Source organism: Dromiciops gliroides, chromosome 1, assembly GCF_019393635.1.
Source record: "Dromiciops gliroides isolate mDroGli1 chromosome 1, mDroGli1.pri, whole genome shotgun sequence".
Lineage (NCBI taxonomy): Eukaryota > Metazoa > Chordata > Mammalia > Microbiotheria > Microbiotheriidae > Dromiciops > Dromiciops gliroides.
The window spans coordinates 641,282,195-641,307,021 of record NC_057861.1 but is presented as its reverse complement, the minus strand read 5'-3'; the positions used below and the strand labels follow the sequence as shown (position 1 = coordinate 641,307,021).

The following is a 24,827-nucleotide window of genomic DNA, read 5'->3' as shown; positions in this document are numbered from 1 at the left end:
CTCACTTGGTGCTTTAAGACATTCCAGATTTTATGTTCTACTCTCCGCTTTTGAGTTTACAATAAAGAACTTCCACATTATCAAGTGTAACACCATCTCCTTCAATTCTTCTAAACTAGGATGTTCCTGGGTGATTTAACTCATTTTTATACTGTCTTTTATTATTTACAGTGAATCAGTTTTAAAGATTTTGTTGATTCTTTTCAATGTATCTCCCATACCTATTGATTGTTCTTTTTACTGTCAGTCTTTTTTGGTCAAAGACATCTCTTTCCTGGACTATGGGTATTTTCCCGAGTTCAGATTCTATATTCCTTAAATTTCTTATTGTTGCCACCAAAACATTGATACTCATTTTAACGATCCTGATTCTCCTCTAAAACTCAACAGTGTTTTACAAAGATGTCTTCATCACTTATGGAGAAGAGGAGGAATCACACTGAAAACATGCTTTAGTGTAAAAACAGAATGAGAATAACATATTATAAAAAGCCCTAAGCAAAATTAACTCAAAATTCTAATTTTCATTCTAAATTACTTTTTAAGAAAATTAAAGTAAGAATCCACACTCTGGGTCCAATTTATCTTTGCCATAAACAAAAGTGGCTAGACATAATAAATGGGCCTAGTACAGTAAGTGAAGGTCATACACAACATGGGCTATTGTTAGTTGGTAATGTGAAGATGGGCTGTCATATTTGTTTGGAGTAGTTAGTTGCTTATAAGAACCTGGTGAAACTACTTCAGTTACTGAGTTTTATATAATCTGTTAGATAAGCTATTTTGTTGAAAGGTTATTGCAAATGGTAGCATAGTGTGATATGATAAAATAGAGAGGTACTGGTTTGGAATAACAGGAAATCTGTGTTCTAATTCTAGCACAACCACCAGCTTGCTTCAATGCAGCATGCGGAATCTCGGGAAGTGATTCAACATATTTTTGCCTCTATCATATGTGAAATGGGTTGGTTAATTCTTGACCTATACAACTCACAGGATTAGTATGGAAATGAAGTAAGATGGTAGTGTAAAAGAGCATAGAAAAATTCATAGTGAAATTTAAATGAAAGTTATTAGAGGCTCTAAGGCATTGGGAGAATCATCCTGATTGTTTCATGGCTATTGAATTAAATTAATTATTGAATTGTCAAGAGGTTTATTCAAGAAAGCAGTCAGGTGGCACAGTGGATAGAGTGCTATACTTGTAATCAAGAAGACCTGAGTTCAAATCTGCTCTCAGGCACTTACTGTGCGACCCTGGATAAGTGGTTTAAACTCTGTCTACCTCAGTTCCCTCATATAAAAAATGGGGATAATAATATCACCTATATCCCAGGTTGCTATGTGGATAAAATGGGATATTTATAAAACACTCTGCAAACCTTAAACATATTATATAAATGCCAGTAGAGGTAATAGTAGTAGTAGCATGACAAAACTGGCACATGTTCAAATGATAGCAAGTAACTTGGGACTGGAACTAAGGATAATTGGGAGAAGAGAAGGAATCACACTGAAAACATGCTTTGCAGAGCCAGGAATCAGGAGTAGAATGCACAGAGGAAGATTTTTAGCTTATTATAAGAAAACACATCTTTGCAATTAAAGCTGTTCTGAAGCGATATAGCTAACTACCTTAGCTGGTAAATAGATTTTCAACTGCTTCTGGAAACAGTGAGTTCTCCATCATTTGAAGTCATTAAGCAAAGATGGAATGAGCATTTGTCAAGATGCTGGAAACAAGATTTCTATATACACAGGGTTGGACTAGATGGTCATTGGGGTCTGTTTTAACTATGAGATTCGGTGATTGGATTTGCCTCACAATCAGGGGCCATTTATAATTCCAAGAGTACTTAAAAGGCCAATGCTGCTTAAAGTCAGAATGATTAGCAGAAAGGAGACAGAATAGAAAATGTAAATGGAGGGCCAAAGAAGCACCAAGATGATGACTGGGCAACGATGTACCTATAATCAGAATAGAACCAGGAACTTGGGTACAATGCGGCCAGAAATGGAGGGTAGGGAATAGGAATAGTGAAATTCTGGGTATAAGTACCAGAGATGGAAACTAGAAAACTGACAAAAATGAAGGGGAAGAAAGAGGGACAGTTTAATGATGATGATATGATAGCTAGCCATTTATTTAGCACTTTAAGGTTTGCAAAGCATTTTACATATATTAATTCATGTGATCCTCAAAACATCCCTATGAGGTAGGTTCTATTATTATCCCCCATTTTATACATAAGAAAAATGAGGCTGAGAGAGGTTAAGTAACTTGTCCAAGGCTACACAATTAGTAAGTATCTGAAGTAGGACTTTATTTTAGGTCTTTCTGACTGTAACCTAGCAAACCTACCCATTTTAGACAGAAAACAGAACTACATGAAATGGGGAACTGGCTAAAATAAAGACTTTATAACATATTAAAATCTCACATTTTAAGTTTTGTAGAAGCATTCTTTTTAAAAATTCAGTTGAGAGGCTTGAGGTAGATGGCGGAGAGGAAGCAGCAAGCTGCCTGAGCTCTCCTTCTGTTCCCTAAAAAAGAACATTAAATCAAGCCTCTGGACGGATTCTGAAACTACAGAACCTGCAAAGAGACAGAGAGACACAGTCCTCCGACCAGAGATAATTTAGAAGACTTCAGGAAAAGGTCGGTCTGACTCGGGCAAAAGGGAGGCCCAGCGCAGGGCAGCAACACAGCGCCAAGGGGGTCGGGGCAAGTCAGCAGGAGCTGCGGGCCACAGCCGAACAACTGAGGCCCCTGGAACCTGGTTCAAAAATCTGGTGGCCAAGAAGGACAGTGGAAAAACCTACCTGCACTGGCCGAGAGGGCCGCAAACGGGTCAGGCGGGATCAGACGCTGGCGTCCGGCGCCTGGCTGGCCAAGCACAATCAGACAGGAAGTGCAGGGCGGGGGATCTCCACACACCATAAAGGCCTCAGAGTAAAAACCCGGTCACACAGCACCTATACCCCTGCACAAAAAGCCCAAAACAGGGTGCCTGGTGCCCCCAGAGCAGACCTCAACTTAAAAAATAAATAAATAAGCTTCAATAATGAGTAAGAAGCAAAAAAGAGCCCTCTCCATTGAGAGCTTCTGTATCAACAGGGAAGAAGCCAACACAAACTCAGATGAGGACAATAGCCTCAAATTGCCTACATCTGAAGCCTCACGAGGGAAGGTGAATTGGTCTCAAGAATAAAAATTCAGTTGAAGAATTTAAAAAACGTTTGAGCTTCCTATGTACTTAAAAAGGCTCTGCAATCTAACTACATAATGCCAAGTATCAAGATAAAAACTGATGCATTCAACTATATATTAGTACTTGATGACTGAAATATCAAAATATGCCAACACAATATGATGTCAACATGATATTAAGCATCTCTATATTTGAAAACACAAGAGGTTTCAATTTTTCAGTTTCATCCTTAAGCCTACACAATGGGACTCAATCATTGTAGTAGTTCAGTTAGTTTAATTATTTCAGGTATATAACCAATAAAAGAGAGGTAATACTGAAGGTTAAAAATGATAACCAGTACACAGTACAAAAAAGGTTCTTTATAATTTTGTTTTTGCAGGGCAATGAGGGTTAAGTGACTTGTTCAAAGTCACACAGCTAGTAAGTGTCAAGTGTCTGAGGCCAAATTTGAATTCAGGTCCTCTGGAATCTAGGGCTGGTGCTTTACCCACTGAACTACCTAGCTACCCCCTCTATAAGTTTTAAAGTTATTTTTGGAAGAAAGATTCATCTTTGGTAAAATAGACACTGGCAAAGTTGTTAATCCAAATCACCTGCAAATGACAACGTAAGTCCTATGGTATTAAACTATCTTGGGAAAAAATGCTTATAAGTGAAAGGCTCTACTGATTATGCAAATATCATCATGGATCCATAAATTATTTGTCTACTTCATGCACTATAGTCACCGATTTGTCACTTCTCAGATATAATTATATGCCTGGACAAAAAGACCACATTATGTTAAACCTGTTCTACATAGCAAATTAATTGGCTAAATACCAAGCAATTATTTTTTTCAAAGCTGTGAAAAAGTGCCTCAGTTATAGTATATAAACTAAGGAAAATATCTGAGTTGGTTCTCAAAAGAATAATGCAGCAATAAAAAAGGTTAGTCTTTCAGCAACCACAAACATATGGGCCACTGCCAGAACTGGACACTGAAATAAAGTTTAAAAACAAACTAGTTTTTTGGCAGGGAAGTAACTGCCCCTGTCCAGCAGGCAACCCAAAGGAACCACTTTCCTGTCCACTTCCTCAGGGCCAAGAAAAAAAAAAAGAAAGAAAAAAGATTTTATGCACATAGCATAATTCGTCAGTCACTGCTACCCTCTTAAGTGAGCCTTCAAATTTACCACATTCTTAATATCTGTGGTCTGGGCTATTCCAATGATCACCTAAACTCTTCCTAAGTCTATGCTTATTCCAATTAAAAATAACTAAGATCATTAAAGAAATGAATTTTTCATAGTAATGCCTAGTTTAATTTGTTGAACACATTAAATGTAGCATATTCAAAAGTTAAGAAAATTTTACTGCAAAAATAAAAATAAAATTGTATCAAACTCTTTAGCAGACTTTCACTTAAGACAATTAAGAAAGACACTTAAGGGGCAGCTAGGTGGCACGGTGGATAGAGCACCGGCCCTGGATTCAGGAGTACCTGAGTTCAAATCTGGCCTCAGACACTTAACACTTACTAGCTGTGTGATCCTGGGCAAGTCACTTAACTCCAATTGCCTCACTTAAAAAAAAAAAAGACACTTAAGAAAAATTCCATCTATCAACAATATAAACAAATATAAAATCACTAATAAAAGAATAAAAATTAAAATAACAGATGTCTCACACTTATCAAACTGACAGATGGAAAAAGTCAATTTTTTGCAGTCAAGAGGCATAAACTGGTCTAGCTATTCTGGAAAACAATATAGAATTGTCTGAGTAAAGTTACTGAGCTGTTCATATTCTTTAATACCACAACTAAGGCTAATATATGCCAATCAGTCAGCAAGAAGTTTTTAAATGATTATTATATGTCCTGACACTATGCTAAATGCTAGGGATAAAAAGAAAGGCAAAAACAATCCCTGGCCTCAAGAAGCATATTATTTTCATGAGGGAAACAACATGTAAATGACTAGGTACATACAAGATATATGCAGAGTAGAAAAAATGTAATCTGAGAGAAGTCACTACCAGATGGGAGAGAATGGGTAAGACCCTGGACAGAAGGTAGGCTGATAGAGAAGATGAGCTACTCCAGTTAATAGAGCTTATGACCTTGAGCCAAGAAGACCTAAGTTAAAAATGTGTCCTCAGATACTTAGCAGCTGTGTGGCCCTAGGTAAGTAACTTAACCTGTTTGTCTCATTTTCCTCATCTGCAAAATAGGAGTAATAATAGCACCTACCTTCCAGGGTTTCTGTAAGAATAAAATGAGATAATATTTGCAATGCACTTTGCAACCCTTAAAGTGCTATATAAATTCTCTGCGTGTATATGTATATGTATGCCAAATGTATATGGGTATACATATATGCTATATAAAGTGCCATATAAATTCTATCATCACCATCATTACAGGAAGCCAAAGACACCAAGAGGCAGAAGTGGGAGAGCAGAGCATTCCAGACAGGGAGAACAGCCAAGTGCAAGAGCACAGAGATGAAAAACTGTGTGTCATAGTTGAGGAAGTGCAAATAGTCCAGTGTATATGGAGGGAAGTAAGGCATAAAAAGGCTGGAAAGGAAGAAAGGGGCCAGGTTACCAAATATTCCTAGAAGCATTATTTACTCTAGCAAAAAGTTAGAAACAAATAGCGGTAGCAAATGGGAATCAGCTGAACAACCTGATACAGTATTACATCAAAAAGAATGGATTCAGGGGCAGCTAGGTGGCGCAGTGGATAGAGCAACAGTCCTGGAGTCAGGAGGACCTGAGTTCAAATCCAGCCTCAGACACTTAACACTTACTAGCTGTGTGACCCTGGGCAAGTCACTTAACCCCAATTGCCTCACCAAAAAACAAAAAACAAAACCAAAAAAAGAATGGATTCAAAGAAACATGGAATGATGTGTAGGAATTGGTACAGAGCAAGCAGAACCAAAAAATATACTCACTGACTACAATATAAAAAGCGGCAAAACTTAGGTCAAATGCAATGGACAATTTTTTTTTATTACTAAGGTGAAAATATATACCTTTCTTTTAATAGTAAACAATGAGAATAGAAAAAAATTATGATACTGTTCATCAAGATCACTTTATTAGAGTTTTGCTAAACCTGTTTTTTTTAAATTAATAAAGTATTTTTTTTCCTGTTACATGTAAAGATAGTTCTCAACTTTTGTTTATACAAGCTTTCCAATTTCAGATTTTTCTCCCTCCCTCCCCCTTCCCCTAGACAGCAGGTAATCTGATATAGGTTTTATTTATATATATATATACACACACACACACACACACACACACACACACACACACACGCACACATAATAACATTAATCATATTTCTGCATTAGTCATGTTATAAGAGAAAAATCAGAGCAATGATGAAAAACCTCAAAATAGAAAAAACAACAGCACCAAAAACAAAAGAAATAGTATGGTTCATTCAGCATCTATACTCCGCAGTTCTTTTTTTTCCTGGATTTGGAGATCCTCTTCTATCATGAGTTCCCTGGAACTCTTCTGTACCATTCATTGCAATGTTGATGATACTGTGTGCAATGTTCTTCTGGTTCTGCTCATGTCACTCATCATCAGCCCACACAAGAACCTCCAGGTTTCTCTGAACTCCTCTTGCTCATCGGTTCTTACAGCACAATAGTATTCCATTATATTCATATACCACAACTTGTCCAGCCATTCCCCAATTGATTGGCATCCCCTCAACTTCCAATTCCTTGCCACTACATAAAGAGCAGCTATAAATATTTTTGTACATGTGGGTCCCTTTCCCCTTTCCATGATTTCTTTGGGGAAAAGACCCAAAAGTGGTATTGCTAGGTCAAAGGGTATGCACAGCTTTATCACCCTTTGGGCATAATTCCAAATTGCTCTCCAGAATGGTTGGATCAGTTCACAGCTCCACCAACAATGCATTAGTGTTCCAATTTTTCCACAGCTTCTCCAACATTTATTATTTTCCTTTTTTGTCATTTTAGCCAATCTGATAGGTGTCAGGTGGTACCTCAGAGTTGTTTTAATTTGCATCTCTCTAATCATTAGAGATTTAGAGCATTTTTTCATATGGGAATAGATAGCTTTGGTTTCTTCATCAGAAAACTGCCTGTTCATATCATCTCTGTGTGTTTTTAATTGAAAGGCTGTCTATTGGGAAATGACCAAGTGGAAACAAAACATCAATGATTTTTTTAAAAAAAGTACTAGAGACACAATATAGTATAAGGGAAAGAGTGCTGAAACTGGAGCATGAGAACCTGTGCTAGAATACCAGATTTATCATTTATTACCTGAGGGACCTGGAACAAATCATTCAACTTCTATGAACTCCAATTTTCTCTATGAAAAGGTTGGACTTAGATAACCTGTAGGATCCCTTCCAGTTCTAAATCTATGATCCCATCAATAGCACTATAACCCTAATGAATCTAAGTAAATTCATTTGTATTAATAATCACCTTTCAAAGTTTTTTAATTTGTCAGTGAACAGACTCTCTAAAGTGCACATAACCACAGACTTTAAAAGCCATTTACATTACCTTGTGGGTGATTTATGAATTGTTCAGTGAAATAGTATCTAGGGAATGGTAACGGATCTTTAAGACCCTAGTAAGGGCAGCTAGGTGGTACAGTAGATAGAGCACCGGCCCTGGAGTCAGGAGGACCTGAGTTCAAATTCTGCCTCATACACTTGACACTTACTAGCTGTGTGACCCTGGGCAAGTCACTTAACTCCAATTGCCTCACCAAAAAAAAAAAAAAGACCCTTCAGTAAACTAATCAAAGTGATCTGAACAAAATATTTTCCAAGCAATTTTAATCAAGCAACAACAATATGGCTAAAATACTCTCAATGTGGCTAAATACTCTTACTGAAGTAAGAATTCTATAAATGGGAACTGGATAATATGTGGCTAAGATAAAGCTTGATTCTTAGAAGCCCTAAATTTTAAATTTTATTGCTAGTTATCTTTTTATACTTAATCTCCTCAACAATACAAAGATCCCTGGAGTCAAGGGCCAAGTTTTATACACTGTATCCTCACTCCTGGTATCTTACAGATAATATTCAATCAGTAAATTTTATATCTGAATTTTAAAAAATTTCTGCCACTAACACCTCACAGTATTCCTCTTCATAAACCCAATGCTCCACAGCTGCAAACTCCTTATTTCCCAAACTCACCACCATGCCTTTGCTCTCTCACCTGGAATGCCTCTTCTACCCAGTCAAACTTGTATAACTTCTATGTTCATCCCTAAAAGTCATTAAACAAAAAGTTCATTTAATTGAACTGAATTTAAAGGGGATATGAGTGTCTACATAATAAATTTGAATTCAGTTACTAACTTTTCTAATGACCCTCCCAAATTTATATTTTTATATAACAAATATGTTTTTATCAGGTATTAGTTTCCACTTTTTTTCCAACAAAACCTATTAAAAAAGGGCATTCTGTACTTATTCACATCTTTCTACATTCCATCTCATCTTTCCCCCTTCCTCCTATCTAAGAAAAATAGACAAAATATAAATGGCACATCTAAAGACAGGAAGGGGCAACCAGATGGTGACATGGATAGAGTGCCAAGCCTGAAGTCAGGAAGATGAGACTTCTTGAATTCAAATCTGGACTGAGACATTTACAGGCTGTGTAACTCTGAGCAAGTCACTGAACCCTGGTTGCCTCAGTTTCTTCATCTGTAAAGGAAATAGCAAACCACTTTGGTATCTTTGCCACGAAAATCCGAAATGGGGTCACAAAGTGTCAGACACAACTGAAATGACTGAACAACAAAAGACAGAGGTACTCATTAGACAAGGAGAAATCGAAGTCTGAGAATTCTCTGAGGCTTCCCAAATCTCAAACCACAAAGTAACAATCTTTCAATTCTCCATAATTTTACTGAATATCTCACATCAAATGTACTCTACTGCTTCACTGAACCTTTTGCTTCTCAGCTATTCAAATCCCAGTCAACAGGAAGCTATTTTACCTTATTCCATCTCTTTAGTATTTTCACTATGAAACTAAGACAGACAACTCTTCCTCATTTTAATTAGCCCCAACTTGCTCAATGTACTTAAGTAAGCAACAATTTAAAGAAAGCTTTTAAAATGGATGTTTTGTTGTTTTTAGCAGAACCACTTTAAAATATTCTGCAGTTTTGTAAAACAAATTTTATTCCTTCCTTCCCAGAAGCTATGCTGAATCTGGAGACAAATTCAAAATTAAAAAAAAAAAAAAAAGAATATCTTCATTGAATAATATTTCTCTGCCCAAAGACATTTCTTTTCTATCAGAGATACTGAGACAACAGAACTATGTGCTGTCAGAATGGACAAGCAATATAATGAATTTATTTTTTTATTATAGGGTAACACTATTTCTAAGAGCTACAACTTTAGAGCTACAAAAGTAAATGCTGAAGTGGGATTCATCAAATATGCATAAAAATGAAAGTTTGTCTAGGGAAAAAAAGGAACCTGAGGCATTCATAATTGTAAGAGAAAATGTAATTACATACTAACACAGATTGGAGACAGTTAAGAAATGACAAATAGAATAAGATTAAGATTAATCACTGAAATGAACTTTATTCCCTCATTAAAATTAAAAGCCACAGAAGGAAAAATTATATTGTGATTAATTTATTTTTAGTTTTACATAACTTTTTATTTAAGACACTTAATAATGGGTGGATTCAACTTAAGAATTCTTATTAATAATCACTGGTTTAGGGGCAGATAGGTGGCGCAGTGGATAGAGCACCAGCCCTGGAGTCAGGAGTACCTGAGTTCAAATCCAGCCTCAGACACTTAACACTTACTAGCTGCATGACCCTGGGCAAGTCACTTAACCCCAGTTGCCTCACTAAAAAACAAAACAAAACAAAAAAAACCCCACTGGTTTATTTAAAGGAGGAGAAGATCCTGCAGTAGCCAACAAATTCTGATTAGGTTTCATATATTTAATCCCCTGTATCTGTCATTTTTACTTAAAGTTTTTAGAAGAGATTCAGTATCCATTCAATTATAAAAAGCCAATCTATCAGTGCCAAAGATTTATTAAAACCTACCATGTGTAAAGACGATATTATGCTAAGACCTATGAATAACAAAAGGAATAAAACATAGCCCCTGCTCTCAAGAAGCTAATAATCTAGTGAGAGACTATATAAATATACATATATCACATATACGTATATATGCATGTGTGTATATAGATATAAAAATAGTAGTACTAGATGGCATATGCTAATCATTAAAATGTTCTGCCCCTTCATCTCCAGTTCTTGGTGTAGCTTCCTTCAAGACTCAGCTAAATACCACCCTCAGCCAAAGGCCTTTCTCATTCTTCCTCATCCAGTTGTACCTTCTCCTCTTACCTTCCTTCTACTCAGTATATATCTTGTATATACCTAGCCATTAATATGCTGCTTCCTTCATTAGAAAACGCTTCAGGGCAGAGACTGTTTTTGTCTTTCTTTTTAATCCCAGCACTTAGTACAGTTCCTAGTACATGGTCATCACTAATAAATGCTTGTTGATTGACCAAAATGAGTAGTACAGCCAATAAAAGTTACTGAAATTTATAAAAGGAAGTGATTACTAAGAGCTGGGTAGTTAGGGAAGTGAAAAAGAGGACTTGAAAGGAGCCAGGAAGATTTCAACAAGTAGAGGGATATAGAGTTGGAGGCATTTTTAGTGCAGAGAATAAGAATGATGAAAGGCATAGAACTGAGCATGCAAACATCAAGTTAATATTGAATTTATGAGTTTGGAAGGATTCATAGAGAAAAGTAGTGGAAGATAAACTTGGAGAGATGGATAGGACACAGAACAGTAGATAGTGTACTGCTCTTGGAGTCAGGAAAACCTGAGTTCAAATCCTGCCTCAGACATTTACTAGCTATGTGACCTTGGGCAAATCACTTAAACTCCTTGAGACTCAGTTTCCTCAACTGTAAAATGGGGATAACAATAGCATCTATGTCACAGGGATATTATGAGGCTCAAATGAGATAATATTTGTAAAGCACTTCGCATAGTACCTGAACACTGACAGTCCTTAATAAATGTTTCCTGGGGCAGCTAGATGGCACAGTGGATAGAGCACTGGCCCTGGATTCAGGAGTACCTGAGTTCAAATCTGACCTCAGTCACTTAACACTTACTAGGTGTGTGACCCTGGGCAAGTCACTTAACCCCAATTGCCTCACATACATACATACATACATACATAAATAAATAAATGTTTCCTTCCTTCCTTCCTTCCTTAACTTAAAGGGTCATCCCTTCCTTGGAAACTATAACAATGAAGAAAAAGATATGAAAATGTGCAGGGGTTCTAATATGTGGAGAAGGGGAAATTAAGAAACTCCTAAAATAGACCAGGATGAAAAGTCATCTACTAAGAGGCTGGATAAGGAAGACATAAAAGCTTGAGTAAAAGGCTTGGAAAAGTCTGGGAAATGTGATTCCTTAAACATGGAAGAATAAATGGTTTGCAATGTGGCAGTGAAGGCCCAACTAAGATTAAATAACAGCAATTTCATGGGATCCAGTGACCACAGTTGCAGCACTTACTCCAATAGCATTAACAGAGCAGACACCAAAAAAGGTAGATGGTGGGGATGACTTGAGGTTGAGGAATAGCATTAGGACAATAGGGCAAGGGTGCATAGTTGACCTGGGAAGTTAGGAATGTGAGGTCATTACAGAAGTGATAGACTCAGAGAACAGATAAAGATGGAAAGACCAGAAGTCAGAGTAATGAAAAAGATATTTAGGACAATCGAAGATGAGGCAGAAATGAAAGGATAGGAAATTGTGATGACAAAGGGATTTCAGAGATGAAGATCATGAAGGTGACACAGTTATAGGTGACAGTGACATGAACTTCCATATTCATGTTAATAAAGTAAAGATTTAGGTCATGGGAATTAATTAGGTTTATGATTTGGGAGGTCAGAATGTTCAAGGGGATACCAACAGGTAAAATGAAGTCCCTAAGCATAAATGCAAGGACTATAGTAGACAGAAAGACTGTGAGTCAGTTTCTAAACTCTTTTGAGAAAAGAGAGGAATTACAGATGTCAAAGTGCTAGGAGTATAGCTACATAATGGATGACATAGTCAAGATCCAAAAATATCTCAGTCTAGAAAATTGGACCCAATCTAATTATATTATATTTAACAGGGATAAATATAAATTCTTATACTTGGGTTCAAAAACCCAACTACACAAATAGAAGATCAGGGTGGCATGACTAAAAGACTTTCGTGAAATGCAAATTCAGTACCAATCAAGAGTATGATATAATAGGCAAAAAAGTTCATGTGACCTAGATTTTAAAAAATAGTATCCAGGGCAAGGAAGGTAATAGTCTCACTGTATTCTGCATTAGTCAGACCATATCTGAGCTACTATGTTCGATTCTGGGTCCATTTTATGAATGATGGATAAGTTGGATAATATCCAGAGGAAAGTGACCAGAACAGTGAAAGGCCTTGAGTAAATTCTCTAAGGATCATTTGAAGACACTAGAGATGATTAGTCTAGAAAACAGAATAACCAGGAGGAGACAGAGTAGGTGTCTTCAAGTATCTGAAGGTTATCGTGCCATTTGGATCCAAAGGAGACAACTAGGAGCAATGGGTTAATGTTGCAGAGAGGTAGATTTAAACGTGTTACAGAGAAAAAATTTCCAACAATTACAGCCATCCAAAAGTAAAATAGGTTGCCTCAGAAGGCAATGATTCAATCTATGCTAGAGATCTTCAAATAACTACTGAACAACCATTTGATAGATATACCCTAGAGAGGACATGCGTTCAGCTACAATTTTGATTAGATGACCACTGAATTCCTTTCCATGTCTAAGATTCCAAGTCTGAATGACTAGTAGGAAATGGTACCAATGACAAAAATGGAGCAGTCCCGAAGTAGAATTCACTTGGGCATAAAGATGATGACATTGGTTTCACACATTAAATGAATTAGGTGATGACAAGAAAGATATTCAAGGGGAGATGTTTGGAAGACTAATAGGTGCAGTCAAGGCTGGAAATGCAGATTTCTTAGTCATCTCCATAGAAATAATAGCTGATGTAATAAGAAATTGACTTTTCAATGAAAAGAGTGCAGAGTGGGAAGAAAAGGTTAAACTAGTTCAGGAAACAAATAAGTGACTTGACAGGTAAGAAAGAAAAGAACCTAGAAAACATAGTACCACAGAAGCCAGGGAAATTTTTTAAAGGGGAAAAATTTTTTTCAAGAAGAAATGGCTTCAAATCAATGTGCATAGCTATAGGAAGGCCATTTATCAAAGATAATTTTTTTCAACACCACAAAACAATTATTTTATAAGAAGGTACTATCAAAGCTAGAAAATCCCCTACTTACTGATACAGCTATCATGGTACTATCTGGCCTCCATTCAACTTGCTTGTAGGATCCAAACTGAGTAGATGATTTTGCCAGTTCCTTGTAGGTTACGATTAACACGCTAGGCTGGCCAAGAAAAAAAAAAAAGTTGCATTTTTATTGACATCAAAACAATGCACAGCATAATTTCAACCAGAAAAGTAATTTTAGGCAATTCTCTTCAAATATCTAAAGGATTTTGAAAAGGCAAAATAGCCAATATTCAACTGAATGTTTACTGTGATGTGCTCAGCTGAGACTTAAGAGGGATAAAACATATATGTATGATAGAGTTGTCCGCAACGGATTTGCAGTAAGGACAGGGGAGAAATACCATTAGATAAAATGTACTATATAATTGAGCATGTAGGACATGAACTCTTCAGTGCTATAAGAGTTCATAGATCAGTGTAAGTTACATTAGTTAGAAGTCTTCACGAGAAATGTGGTTTGTTATTGGAGGGGATTTGTGAAAAAGGAGGCATTAATTGGTGGAGTTGTGAACTGATTCAACTGTTCTATAGACCAATTTGGAACTATGCCCAAAGGCCTATAAAACCATGCATACACTTTGATCTATCAATACGACCACTAGATCTGTATCCAAACAAAAATAAAAAACAAAAAGGAAAAGGACCTATGGGTAAAAAATTATTTATAACAGCTCTTTTCTGGTAGGAAAGAATTCAAAATTGAAGGGATGCCCAACAATTGGGGAACGGCTAAACAAACTATAGTATGTGATTATGATGAAATGCCATTGTGCTATAAGAAATGATGAACAGGATGCTCTCAGAAAAACTTGGAAAGACATACATGAGCTGATGCAAAGTGAAATGTACTATGTACAAAATAACAGCAATATTGTAAGATGATCAACTATGAATGACTTAGCTATTCTCAGCAATACAATGATCCAAGACAACTCTGAAGGACTTATGATAAAAATGCTATCCATCCCCAGAGAAAGAACTGATGGTGTCTGAATACACAGTGAAGCATAATATTTTTAAACTTTATTTTTCTTGAGTTTTTTTGTCTGTTTTCTTTCACAACATGACTAATATGGAAATGTTTTGCATAACTACGCATGTATAACCTCTACTGAATTGCTTGCCTTTTGGGGGGGGGGGAGTGGAAGGGAAAAAAATTGAAGCTCAAAGTTTTAAAAATGAATGTTAAAATTATTTTTACATATAACTGGGGAAAAATAAAATACTAAATAAAAAATATATGTGTATAAAAGAAAGGTGAGTTGTTTCCTAAAAAATTTGTAATAAGAGAAGAGGAGGGGGCAGCTAGGTGGCACAGTGAATAAAGCAGTGGCCTTGGACTCAGGAGGACCTGAGTTCAAATCCGGCCTCAGACACTTGGCACTTACTAGTTGTGTGACCCTGGGCAAGTCACTTAACCCTCATTGCCCCACAAAAAAAAATAAGAAGAAGAATAAGAGAAGAGGAAAGCGGAGGGCACTTTAGGTGAAAGGAAAAACCGGGGGGGGGGGGGGGGGCAGCTAGGTGAGGCAGTGGATTCAGGAGGACCTGAGTTCAAATTGGACATCAGACACTTGACACTTACTAGCTATATGACCCAGGGCAAGTCACTTAACCCCAGTTGCCCTGCAAAACAAAACAAAACAAAAACCTTTACTGAAGGGTCCGGAGGTCCACATAGTGGTAGTGGTAGTGCCTTTGTATTCATATTGCCCAGAAAATAAGCTCATAATACATGCTTGTGGAGTGACTGATCATGACTGAATAGTAGGGTCAGAACGTCAGCAGGAGTACAAACTTGATGCCCTGAGCAATAAATAGGGATAGAGTTTTCAGTTTCTAAAGTTACAGTTTAAAAAATAACTTCAGAAATTTCACAAAACAGTAATGTTTTCACGATATGTCTGTGACACTAATAATAAAGCCAAATTTAAGCCTATGAGTTTTTAGGCCACTGATCCCACTTGTTCACTCATTTATTTTTCTCAATCCCCTGTTTTTTATTCATTTTCTATCCCCATCAATCAGTTTAAAATATTCCAAGGTATTTCTAGGGAATCTCCTAATAAATTCAAATGTTATTCTCTCAGTCTTCAATCTCTTTGAGCTCTCTGAAACATGGCAATACCAGGGAGCTCCTCCTTCTTGCAATTCTTCTCTTTGGCTTCTGTTACATTGCAGTCTCCTGGTTTTCCCACAGCTCTCATTACTGTCTTAATCACTAGCTCCCCTTCTTCTTCCCAAGTCCCTAATAGACGTATTTCCTCAAGGTTCCAATCCTCTACCTTCTTCTCTTTAGTATCTACTCCCAATTTGTGATTTCATTCACTCCCACGGCTTCAACTATCATTTCTAGACAGATGAATTCTAAACCTTTCCCACAAGAACTCAAAATGCCTATATGCAACTGATTCACAGACCAGTCTACCTAGGTCTCCTGAAATTCAGCACCCATAACCGACTACACTAATACACTACCTACTATGCCTCATATCACCAAAATGTTAATAATAATAATAATAATGATAATAATGATAGCACAGCCCTCCATTAGTATTAAGTACCTAGGTAAGTGGGGGCTATGAGACACAAAACACCTATTACTCTCTCTCCATCACTAGACATTAGAAAGTAGGACTTAAACTCTAGGGCCCTCTTAAAGACTAGGTTTAGATGTCTTTGCACAATGGAACCTTCTGCTACATGTATCTTCTGCTACCAAACCATGTGAGAAAACAACTCAGCCCTTGGAGAAACCTACTGCTTTATGCGTAGCATTACTAAGAAAACAATAGTGACTAGCTCTCTGAAACCTTCTAGGGTTCAGAATCACACAGCTAGCTATTAAGTATCTGAAGCAGAATTTGAACTTAGGTCTTTTTGTATCCAAATTCAGTACTTTACCCACTGTGCCACCTAGGAGATAGGACCTGTGTTCTCTGGTTAGTAAGAGAACAGATGAGGAAAACTTCTAATATTGCAAGTCCACACCTTTCTCTGCAATTTAAAGTCTCAAGAATTGCCTAGAGCACCAAGAGATTAAGTGAGTTAAATGGCTATGGTCCCAGGAGCAGTACAGAGGTCAACATGAACTCAAATCTTCCCATCTTCAAGGTCTCCTCTCGACCCCTTATGCTACCCACTCTCTCTACTGAATTTTGTATACCTTTCTAAAAAGAATGAATGGGGGCAGCTAGGTGGCACAGTGGATGGAGCACCGGCCCTGGAGTCAGGAGTACCTGAGTTCGGATCTGGTCTCAGACACTTAACACTTACTAGCTGTGTGACCCTGGGCAAGTCACTTAACCCCAATTGCCTCACTAAAAAAAAAAAAAAAAAGAATGAATGAACAAAGCATTTATTAATCACTAACTACGTGCAAAATACTGTGCTGGAGCTTCAACAAAAAAGATGGTCTCTGCCATCAAAGGGCTCATATTTTATTGGGGGGGGAAACACATATGGGAGGTTTCAGCTACAATGGAGCTAGAAAGGCCCCATGGTCCTTGGGGTACAGCAGCAAAACGTATTAAATACTTCTTCTTTAACGTCATTTCCATTGATAAAATGAAAGCAGTTTCTGATATTGAACCATTTTGCAACAACTCTTTTCTGGCTGTTCAGGAGCTGTGGCTGCCTTGGTCTATACCTCCACAGGGACTGCTGCCCAGGATGATAGCTGAGGGCACTGGGCTGGAAACTTTATTATTACCCCGCTTTGCTGCTCAGGGTACTGGGATATCTTCACCACGTTTTGAAGGAAGATGGTGGATCACAGTAGTGACAGTGGTTTCCCCTGCTGGGTCCCTGCCCTTTAGGTGGCAGTTGGTTGGTAGCTGGTGGTGATGGTTGGTCCCTTCTCCAATGGAGTTGCTTCCCTGAATGACGGCTGTGATGGAAGCAGGACTGGTGTTCTGGGGAGGTGCTGCCATTCCCAGGGCTCTTATTGGGAGTGACTTGTTAGCAATTGTTGCTGACCTTCCCACAATAATTTCTCCTCTCAATGAAAAAGTAACAAGCTGGACCCAGGGGAGATTTGTCGTTTCACATGCAATCCTCCTTTTCTATTCTGTGTATAGGCAAACATTCATTCTTTGTGTGCTGAAATGACAACTCATGCTACCACACAAATCTAATGTCCTCTTCCTCAAATATTCTCAAATGAGGCATCTGTAAAGTATTTAGCACAGTGAAATAGTAGTGGGCTTGATAAATATTTGTTCCCTTCCATCCATCCTCATGTATGTCTTCACCTTCTCTCAGCCACCCTCATACCTGTACTATTTCAATAGCCTTCTGCATGGTCTCCCTGTTTCAAGTCTCTTCCCCACTCCAGTCCCCAAAGTAATCTTTTTTTTTTTTTAAACAATCCACAAGTGTTCTTTTTATCAGTTCTTTCTATAGGGGTGCATAGTAAGCTTCCTCATTAGTTCCTTGGGATTGTCTTGGATCATTGCACTGCTGAGAGTAGTTAAGTCATTCACAATTGCTCATTGAATAATTATACTGCTGTCACTATGCACAATGTTCTCCCAGCTCTGCTCACTTCACTATATAATTGATGTTCATTAATCTTTCCAGGTTTTTTGGGGATCATCCTGTTTGTCATTTCCTGTAGCACAAGATCATTCCACTACAATCATATAGCACAGCTTTTTCCATCATTCCTCAATTGATGAACATTCCCTTGATTCTCAATTCTTAGCCTCCACCAAAAGTTGCTATAAATATTTTTTGTACAATTTTCCCCCTTTTCTCTTTTTCATGATGACTATTGTTAACTGTTTCCCTTCCATCCTATTCCCTTCCCCATGATATTTATTCTATTATCCACCTTCTTTCATCCTATCACTCTTCAAAAGGGATTTGCTTCTGTCTGTCCCCTCCCCCATTCTGCCCTTCCTTCTTTTGCCCCTCTCTCTTTATCCCCTTCCCCTCCTATTTTCCTGCAGGGTTAGAGAGATTACTTCATCCAATTGAGTGTGTACATTATTCCCTCCTTGAGCCAATTCTAAGGAGATTGAGGTCTTTGAGCCAATTCTGATGAGTGTTAGGCTCATTTAATGCCCAGATTAAATAGATTAATCCACCCAATTGGGTGTGTCTGTTAGTCCCTCCTTGAGGCAGATCTGATGAGTTTAAGGTCTTTCAGCCTTTTCTGATGAGTGTAAAATTCATTTACTGCCCTGCTCCTCTCCCATCTCTTCCCCCACTCCATAAGCCTTTTCCTGTTTCTTTCATGTAGGATTTCACCTCTGCCCTTCCCCCTCCCCCAGTGCATTCCCTTCACCCCTCAATTTAACCCTAAAGATGTCATCACCTAGCTAAGTGACACAGTGGACAAAGCATCACCCCTGGACCCAGGGGGATCCCAGCCAAAACTCGGTCTCAGACACAAGACAGTCGCCCCAGGTATGTCCCCCAGCTCCAATTTTTTATGGTTTTCTAGGGTCTTGTATTTGAAAGTCAAATTTGCCATTCAGTTCAGGTCTTTTCATCACAAATATCTGCAAGTCTTCTATTTCATTAAAGTCCCATTTTTTCCTCTGAAAGATTATGATGAGTTTTGTTGGGTAGGTGATTCTTGGTTGTAATCCCATTTTCTTTGCCCTCTGGAATAGCATATTCCATGCCCTCTAGTCCTTTAATGTAGAAGCTGCTAGATCTTGTGCTATCCTGACTGGGGCTCCACAGTACTTGAATTCTTTCTTTTTGGCAGCTTGCAATATTTTCTCCTTGACCTGAGAGCTCTGGAATTTGGCTATAATATTCCTAGGAGTTTTCCTTTTGGGATCTCTTTCTGGAGGTGATTGGTGGATTCTTTCAATTTCTATTTCAGCTTCTTCTTCTAGAATTTCAGGACAATTTTCCCTGAGAATATCTTGGAAGATGATGTCTAAGCTCTTTCCTTGATCATGGTTTTCAGGTAGATCAATAATTTTCAAATTATCTCTCCTGGACTTATTTTCCAGGTCAGTAGTTTTTCCCAGAAGATATTTGACATGGCCCTCTATTTTTTTATTCATTTGGATTTGCTTTATTGTGTCTTGGTTTCTCATAAAGTCACTGGCTTCCATTTGTTCAATCCTAATTCTTAGGCAATTATTTTCATCAGAGAGCTTTTGTACCTCCTTTTCCATTTGGCCAATTTGACTTTTCAAGCTGTTGACTTTTTTTTCATGCCTTTCCTGCATCACCCTCATTTCTCTTTCCATTTTTTCCTCTACCTCTCTAACTTTATCTTCAAAGTCCTTTTTTGAGCACCTCTATGGCCTGAGACTAATTCATATTTTTCTTGGAAGCTTTAGATATAGGGGCCCTGATATTGACATCTTCCTCTGAGGGTGCCCCTCGGTTTTCCTTGTTACTGAAGAAACTTTCTAGGGTCCTCACCTTTCTCTGTTGGCTCATCTTGCCTTTCTTTTACTTAACTTTTAGCTCCTTAAAGTGGGACACTGTTTCCAGGCTGCAGTATCCCAAGCTTAAGAAGTCCCAGGTGGTATGATTTAAGGAGAATCAGGTTCTTCACTTGCCTTGCCTGTTTCCTGGTCCTTAGATGATTCCAGACCAACTTGCTAATCAACCAAATTTGTGTGTTGTGGTTGTCAGCTCTTGAGGAGCCTGTGCCCCTCCCCCACCTGGGCCACTGCTACTCAAGCCTGCCTCCTGGTTCTCAGCAGGGGTATAAAATCCAAGTTCTGCCTTAACACCAGCATAGACCCCTGTAGTCTCCCCCCTGCCCAGGGCTCAGCCCACTCACCAGACTGTGAGCTTAGCTCCAGATAACACTGGCGCTTCAGCTGATTCAGAGGCTCTAGGGGTCTGCTTCTCTGGTGAGGCCTTCCTGGGACTGGATCTGTGTCAGGGTGACTGTGGGGTTCGGCTAGACTCCTGTATCAGCACAGCAGCTCCCTCCTTCTGACCTTTCAAGCTGTTCTTGGTTAGAAGATGATTTCAGCACATTCTTCTGTGAGTTTTGCTGCTCTGGGCATTTTCCTATGGCGTTATCTGGATGTTTTTTGGAGGGACTGTGTCATGAGTTCGAGAGCTCACTGTCTTTCCTCCGCCATTTTGGCTCTGCCCCCGCCCTCCAGAATAATCTTCTTAAAGCCAAAGTCTGACCATTACACCTCCTAATTCAATAAACTCTAGTAGCTCCCTATTATCTCCAGGATCAAATATAAAATTCTCCCTTTGGCTTTTAAAACTCTTCAAAACCTGAACCTTTCCTACCTTCCCACCCTCCACATACTCTACAATCAAGCAAGGTAAGCCGTTCTTGCTATTTCAGACGCTATCCTCCAACTTTCAACTCAGCTGTCCTCCATGCCTGGAATACTTTCTTTCCTCATCTCCTCCACCTCCTGGCTTCCCTGGCTTCCTTCAAGAGCATATCCCAGAGGCCTTTCCTGTTTCCACCATTGTACCTTTCCTCTTAGATTTCCTCCTCTCTGTGTATGTGTGTACATATACATATTTTTTTGTATGCACAGTCATTTGCAAAATCCAAAGCTTCAAGGTCAAAGAAAAAATACTGCAAAAGCCAAAATGAGTTCAAGTACCAAGGGATCATGTTTTTACCTTTCTTTGCAACACCAAAACTTAACCACAGTACCTGGTCTATCACTATTCAACAAAAACTGGTGGGAAAACTGGAAAGCAGACTTGTAGAAACCAGGTATAAATCAACAGCTCATATCATATACCAAGCCAACCACCAAATGATTTAGACATAATGAATGACATCATAAACAAATTAGAGGTGCAGAGAAGAGTTCATGACCAAACAAGAAATGAAGATGTTCACAGGAGGTAAAATGGACAATTCTGATTACATAAAATTTAAAAGGTTCTACCCCCGCCCCAAAAAAACAATGCAGCTAAAATTTTTTAAAAATAATAAACATTTTTATTTAAACTTTTGAGTTCTAAATTCAATCCCTCTTCCCCTCCCCTCTCCGTGAGGGGGGAAAAGGTTACACATGTGCAATTATGTAAAACATTACCATGTTAGTAATTTTGTATAAGAAAACTTGAATAAAAGAAAAAAATGAAAGAAAGTGAAAAGTAGCATGCTTTGGTCTGTGTTCAATCCATATCAGTTCTTTCTTTTGGTTGGATAGATACTTTATCATTAGTCCTTTAGGACTGTCTTGGATCATTGTATTGAATGCAGCTAAAATTTGAAGAGAAGCAAGAAACCAGGGGGAAAAAATCTTTGTAGCAAGTTGATTGTCTAATAAGTTAAGTATCATTTCTATAAATAGGGAATTGTGTCAAATTTGTAAGAGTCAATCCTCAATTGATAAATGGTCAAAGTATATGATAGCGTTTTCAGAGAAAGAAATTCGAGCTATCAATAGCCATATGAAAAAAAATGCTCTAAATCACAAATAATTTAAGAAATCCAAACTAAAACAACCCTGATGTACCACTTCAGATCCACTTGATTGACTAAGATGAAGAAAAAAAAATAAAAAGAAAATGGCAAATGCTGGAGGGTGCTTTAAGAAAACAGGCACCTTAATGCATTGATGGTAGAGCTGTGAACTATGGTCAACATTCTCAAAAGCAATCTGCCTTTCAATTTCCAAAAAGCTATTAAAATGTTTATACCCTTTGACCTAGTGATATCACTACCAGGTCTATAAGCCAAAGAGATCAAAGAAAGAGAAAAAGGAAACATATACAAAAAATATTTATAGCACCTCTTTTTGTAATGGCAAAGAAGTAATGATCATCAAGGGGGTGCCCATCATTTGGGAGAAGGCTGACCAAGTTATAGTATTTGAATGTGATTTGATAATACTGTGTTATAAGAAATGCTGAAGGAGATGGCTTCAGGAAAAACCTGGGAACGCTTGTATGAACTGATGAAAAATGAACAGAACGAAGAGGACAACTTATAACAGTAAAAGTGTTTTAAAAAAAACACTTTGAAAGATTTAGCAAACTCTGATTAACATCAATCACCAGTCTTAATTCCAAAGGATTCATGATGATACGTGCTATCCACCTCCAGATAACTGATGGACTCAAGAATATAGACAGAAGCAAATTTTGTTTTCTTTTTCTTCTCATTTCTGTCCTCCCCAACCATGCTGCCCCCAGGCTAATACAGAAATTTGCCTTGGATGACTACACACACACACACACACACACACACATATATATATATATATAGGTAATAGGTTTTGTTTTTCTTGGGGGGGGAGGGGAAAGAGGGAAAGAATTCAGAACTGAAAATAAATAAAACTGAATTTTAAAAAACAACAGAAAACCTAGGAAGACTTGTATATACTAAGAGTGAAATAAGCCAAACCAAGGGAACAATTTACATAATAATGACAATATGATAATAACAATAAACTTTGAAAGTCTTAGGAACTCTAATCAACACAATGACCAACCACAATTTCAGAAGACTCATATGAAACAGGCTCTTGATAAGAGATGATGGATTCAAGAGTACATATCGAGACCTTTTTTCCCAGACATGGACAATGCAGAATTTTGTTTTGCTTTATTATATACATATTTGTAAGAGGGGACTTTATTCATTTGCTTTCTCAACGGAGAAAAGGAAGGGAGGTGGAAGGAAAATGTGGATCTTGATTTTTTTTTTTTAAGTATTAAAAATATATAAAATTTGAATACCTTCCTAATAAGGACCTAGATTCTGACATTAAGTGAAGAAAGGCACAAAGTCAATAAAGAATGTAGACATAAATGGGAATTTAATATCTTCAAAAATGATGTCTACTTATTTACCAATTTAAATATTTATCTACCAATTAATAGTCAGCAGCATTATAGTATTCAATGCTTTCAATCAATATTAAATGTTTGTTCCTAATAACTGTTCTACCTCAGTATTCTTATTTGCAATAGTGTTCTTTTTTTTGGGGGGGGGTGAGGTAATTGGGGTTAAGTGACTTGCCCAGGGTCACACAGCTAGTAAGTGTTAAGTCATGGTGTTCTACATACAAAAAAATAAAATATACAGTTAAAGACTAGTAGAACAGAACAAGAACCCAAGAGGTCCGAGTATACCAATAAACTGCTTAAAGTATACTATAGTCATTTTAAGACACTCAAAAAAGCATTCAAGTTCAAAGTATCATTTGTTTTTTCTATCTGTGATATACATTTTAAAACATACTTATTCAAGACCAAAGTTGATATAAGTGACTCAAATAACAAATACTCTGAGGATAGAATCAGTTCCAAGGAATTAAAGTACAAATGGGGGGAGGGGGGGTGCGCGGGGTGGGCAATGAGGGTTAAGCGACTTGCTCAGGGTCACACAGCTAGTAAGTGTCAAGTGTCTGAGGTCACATTTGAACTCCTGAATCCAGGGCTGGTGCTTTATCCACTGCTCCTTCTAGCTGCCCCTAAAGTATAATTTACTTTGTATCTACCTACCTATTGAATGCAAAATAATTAACAGAAGTGCAGAGAGTCAAGATGTCATATTTCTGCTAGTGACTAAGTAGCATGTATCTGTTTTTTTTTTTTTTTAAGGTGAGGTAATTGGGGTTAAGTGACTTGCCCAGGGTCACACAGCTAGTGTCAAGTGTCTGAGGCCACATTTGAACTCAGGTACTCCTGACTCTAGGGCCGGTGTTCTATCCACTGTGCCACCTAGCTGCCCCAAGTAGCATGTATCTTAATGTGTACCTTTTCTACTGTTTCTGGTAGCACTACTATCACCTTACCCTTTGATTTGTTTAAAGTTCTTGATTTTAGGGGGGTTTTTTTTTGTTTGTTTTCAAAGCAGGTTGGTTGGAAGTAGAGATCAAACAGGAAAGTGAACATAATGGGTCTAAATTGGAGAGACCTAAAGCAATGGAAACTTTCTGAATGCTATTACTCTCTGCAGAAATACATATACTTATGTCCAGATCACCTGTCAGTTCTATCAATAAAATCTGCTAATTTTTGTATAAGGTGTCAAGTTTTCACCATATAATGGGGTTCATTTTTGTCAATACTTTTCCCATGTATCTTTTTCATTGTTATTTAAATTGGACGAAACAAAATCCAAACACCAGTTCTTTTGCAGCATTAACAGTAAAGCCAGGGGGCAGCTAGGTGGCACAGTAGATAAAGCACCAGTCTTGGATTCAGAAGGACCTGAGTTCAAATCCAACCTCAGACACTTGACACTAGCTGTGTGA

The 24,827-nt window shown here is 37.7% G+C and overlaps 1 protein-coding gene across 3 annotated transcripts in view; it reads right to left on the bottom strand.

The window, feature by feature from the left end:
• The window catches only part of RIC1 (RIC1 homolog, RAB6A GEF complex partner 1), a 159,628-nt gene that overhangs the window by 108,492 nt on the left and 26,309 nt on the right, over nucleotides 1-24,827 (bottom strand). For 2 of the 3 annotated variants that reach the window (XM_043997970.1, XM_043997896.1), the window contains exon 2: nucleotides 13,634-13,741. The exons of the other annotated variant lie outside the window; for it this stretch is intronic. In XM_043997970.1, the coding sequence (XP_043853905.1) occupies nucleotides 13,634-13,741 (108 nt within the window). The remainder of the gene's footprint in view (nucleotides 1-13,633; nucleotides 13,742-24,827) is intronic. 3 annotated transcript variants of the gene reach the window in all.